This window comes from Octopus bimaculoides, chromosome 9 (genome assembly GCF_046866305.1).
Source record: "Octopus bimaculoides isolate indiv1 chromosome 9, ASM4686630v1, whole genome shotgun sequence".
NCBI lineage: Eukaryota > Metazoa > Mollusca > Cephalopoda > Octopoda > Octopodidae > Octopus > Octopus bimaculoides.
In genome coordinates this window covers 17,558,085-17,562,784 of record NC_142936.1, presented here as the reverse complement: position 1 = coordinate 17,562,784, position 4,700 = coordinate 17,558,085, and the positions used below count along the sequence as shown (strand labels likewise).

General features: G+C 34.8%; 1 protein-coding gene across 1 annotated transcript in view; it reads left to right on the top strand.

Moving 5' to 3' along the window:
- The window catches only part of LOC106872610 (uncharacterized), a 61,237-nt gene extending 57,664 nt beyond the window's left edge, over positions 1 to 3,573 (top strand). The window contains exon 4 of the mRNA XM_014919649.3: positions 455 to 3,573. Coding sequence (XP_014775135.1) covers positions 455 to 615 — 161 coding nt within the window. The 3' untranslated portion in view covers positions 616 to 3,573. The remainder of the gene's footprint in view (positions 1 to 454) is intronic.
- The last annotated feature ends 1,127 nt before the right edge of the window (positions 3,574 to 4,700 follow it).

Below are 4,700 nucleotides of genomic sequence, written 5' to 3'. Positions count from 1 at the left end.
ATTTTAGCCGTCGATGCACATATAAATTTATTAAATAAACGCATATAGCATGTTTATACACCCTCACCGTGGACAGTTAAAGAGGATCGATGTTATCGAATAATCCTATCCTCACAAAACTGCTGGTTTTATGCCTAAATCGGAAACAACAATATTTATTGTCAAAAGTCATCGAATATCGAATGTATGTGTGTGTGTGCGTACGAGTGTGTACGTACGCATACACTCATACACAAGTTTCCAAGCTGAGGATAACGTCCCCTTCTTTTAGGCTACCAATTTCCGAGACCCTGGAGGGGGACATCGAGGCAACCCTTTACTCTTCTCACAAAGCATCAAATCAAGAAAAGAAATCACCCAATATAATTTCGTTTTCACTATAAAGTTCCACTTAAAAATATTTTGTGATTTTCTTAATGAATTAGTAATTTATTAAATCGTTTCATATTTCTAGGTTTGCCGCCGACTGAGCTGACACCACCCACAGTTATCGAAAATTCTGGTGAGCACAGGAATTCCGGAGTTTACGTAGAAAACGACACACAGTGGGCGTCTCCACCTGTGGATGAAAACTCATACAACCAAGACGAAATCGTTCCCGAGCCTCGCGGTTAATATATATACATACATACATACACACACACACACACACACACACACACACACACACACACACACACACACACACACACATATATATATGTACGTAAATATATGCAAATGTATGTATATATATATATATATATATATATATATATATATATATATATATATATATATATATATATATATATACGTATGTATGTATAAATATATGTATGTATGTATGTATGTATAAGTAACTAACGACTTATACATAGAATAGAGTAATAATTCTCCCCATTCACAACCGTGGAGTTAAAAATCTTCCTGCTTTTGAACGTAAATTATGACAGAAAGTTTTCAAAATGTGTATATGTGTGTGTGTGTCTGAGTATTCTGACACTCACCCAAGACACACATATACACACACATATATACAGCTAAATGTATATATAGTGTGCATTTAACATGGACTTGTGTGACCAAAGAGTGAATTTACTGGACATTTTTTCTCCACATAAGGGCTGCCAGACTATCACACAACCATTGTAACATCTTTCCAGTTACACCATGTCTAACTATTACCACACATTTATGATACAAAAAAATATCGTTGTCTAACATTCTTAACTCAGTTTTCTACTGCTTGAAATGTTTTATCTTTTAAACATATGTTATTTATAGCGGCCCTATAACATCTTTTATACTAAAAAATAAAATCTCTGTGCTTAGATTATAACCTCAAAAATATTTTTTGTCGTGTGCCATGGAGTTTGAAGTAAAAACTTGGCTCACGCCTTGAGCCGAGTTTTTATGATTTTTGAAGGAACCATTTAAATTTTACTTCTTTCGCAAATGGCATAATGTTATTTGCGATATGTTTCCTTTTCTAGAAACTGAGCCCACTTGTGAATATTCAAAAGAAACACTTAATCAAACTTAAGTTGTTAAACTCTGAGATAAAAGAAAGTTTACCGGTTTGAGTTAGAGAAAAGAATTTTTTTTTTAAACTAATGAAATGTCCGCTCTCACCCGCTGAGATGTTAGTCACAACTAATTATTTTTATTGTTATTACGAATATGTTTCGAGAATGGTGAGCTGGCAGAATCGCTAGCTTGACAGGTAAAACGCTTAGCGGCATTTCGTCCGTCTTCACGTTCTGAGTTCAAGTGCCACTGGGGTCGAATCTGATTTTCATCCTTTCGGGGTCGATAAATTTAGTACTATTTGAGTACTGACGTCAATGTAACCAGCATACCCACCCCCTCGAAATTACTGGCCTTGGGCCAAAATCTAAAACCAATATGATTTGGCGAGCGAGTAGAATGCTTAGCAGCGTTTCTTCTAGCTCTTCAAGCTCTAAGTTCAAATTCCGTGAGGTCGACTTTGCCTATCATCCTTTCGTGGTCAGTAAAATAAATACCGGTTGAGCACAGAAGTCGATGTGATCGACTTGGCACCTGCGTCTAAGATTACTGACCTTATACGAAAACTTGAAACCATTGTTAATATGAATAATGACAACACAGACAATCAGTAAACTAGACTAACAATATGAAAACTGCGTTATTTTCTTGATTTCAAATGGAGTTTGATTTTTTTCCGTAGCTGTATTGAAAAGTGCAGAAACTTACAGAGAGAAGTATGAACCCTTTGTCTTAAATTTTACAAGGATTTGTCTGGATGCGAGTCGGATTAGAGTACAGTTCCTTTTCAAATCAGATTGGTGAATTTTTCTCTCGCCAAGCGACATTCACGAACGGAATTGAACTCTCTGTAATTCAAGCTAACACATCTGTCGTCAGTTGTACGATGATTATGTCACCTACAGCGATAACATTTACTATCTACAGTAGTAAATGTTACTACTGTAGATGGTATTTACTGCAAATTATATTGAGTTTTTTTTCTGATATTTCACAGCAAAAATGACTGAATCCAATCATCACCCCTTTCATTTGATAACACAACTCTGTAACGACTCGGCTATCTGAAACTTTGAAATAGGCAGAGAAAAAAGCTTCAATTTTGGCAACAATATTATTGTAAATAATGTACTTTTGCACTGGTGAAATTATTTCTGATATATATATATATATATATATATATATATATATCAAGCAGTAATATATCTAATGTATTTTAATGGATGTGTATAGCTAAGAGAAGCGATTCCACTATACTGCTGGCAGTTATATACTTTTTTAAATCTTACTTATTTCGTTAGGTCTAGAGTTATTAAATATTGATTTCAAATTTTGGCATAAGGCCAGAAATTTTAAGGAGGAGTAAGTTGACTACATCGACCCTAGTACACAACTGGTACTTTATTTTATCGACCCCGAAATGATAAAAAGCAAAGTCGACATCGGAAAAACTTGAACTCAGAAAGTAAATACGGACGAATTGCCGCTAAACATTTTGTCCGGTGTGGTAACGATTCTGCCAGCTCACCACCTTAGGGTTGTTAAATACTGAGGCCGACCTGAACTCCATTGAAACTCGGAAGTACAAAGACGATACTGTATTTAGTACATGTAGGGTATTTTGTCTGGAATTGCATCAATTCGTTCTTATTGACAACTGAACTTTTCAAGTGAAGCACTGTATCGCCAGGAGTACATTGGTTGTGATCTTCCGACATCAAACACTAGTTCCAATTTCGCATTGAAACTAACACATTAACATGTGTTACTAATGTTTCAGTGAATGACCTAAACACCAAACAATTTCATTCCCTTATTCTAGAAATTTGTTGATCTTTGTGGTTTGTGAAAGAAATCCATTTATCAGAAAAGTATTATTTATTGTTTCCAAGTGTTATATCTAATATATTATTATAAATTTGTTGATTGTGTATAAACTTTGAAAGACTACAGAAATCAGAAATATTATTTTGTTGTGTATTAAATATTTATTTCGTTTTATATTTTCCTTGAATTTTACTAAATTTTCTAATAAATTTAAATCAAACCCTCTTTAGAGAAAAACAGTGTTTATTTTTTTTTAACAGAGTTTTAATTAAAATTATGTAAGCTAATTCTAGATAGCGGTATTCTATTTTTTCATGTTCTTTTACTGATTTCAGTCATTTTATTAGTTCATATGGGTTCCAACACTTATTTCAGCCTCGTATTTATTTTATTGATCCTATTTCGTAAATGGTTTCAATATCAGAACAGAACTATAATATAAATTTCCAATTATAGAATCTGTTTTCTATGAGTCTGGTCAAGGTGTAGCGTGGTGTGACCATCTAATAATGACTCAGGTCCACAAACACGTGTACCCTTAACGTAGTTCTCGGGGATATTCAGCGTGACACAGTGTGACAAGGCTGACCCTTTGAATTACAGGCACAACAGAAACAAGAAGTAAGAGTGAGGGAAAGTTGTGGTGGAAGAATACAGCAGGGTTCGCCACCATCCCCTGCCGGAGCCTCGTGGAGCTTTAGGTGTTTTCGCTCAATAAACACTCACAACGCCTGGTCTGGGAATCGAAACCGCGATCCTATGACCGCGAGTCCGCTGCCCTAACCACTGGGCCATTGCGCCTCCACTAAATTACATATAGTAACAGTAAATCTTCGTTTTCCATCATATACCTATTTATTTCTCGATTATACTTGTAATTCAAAGGCTCAGCCTTGTTACTGATTTAGTTTAGAATTGCGTTAATGTTTCGCCTATTTGGGAAAGACTCAGCTACTTACAAAAAATTCACTCGGTTCAACAATAGAATGCTCTCCATCGAAATCGACGGAGAATCCACTCCCAAATGACACAGTTTACTACTACTTGTAAGTACATACATACTTGATGAAAAATGAAGCTATTGTGGTTTCGAGTTATTTTAAACTTCCATCAAACTTACAGTGTCTGATTCATGCTCTCTGAAATAGTTTTATAACGTGCCTATTATTTCTCACTATAAAAATTGTTACCAATTGATAGCTAGCAATTTAACCACTGTCGCAAACAGGATACATTTTAATTTCATGCTTTATTGTCCTTTTTTTTTACCGTTAGTATGCTAGACCATCACATGCTAGTGAGTGTATTTAAACATGACAATTATATCGTATATCATCAGCTTAAATGTCTCACATATTTGAACT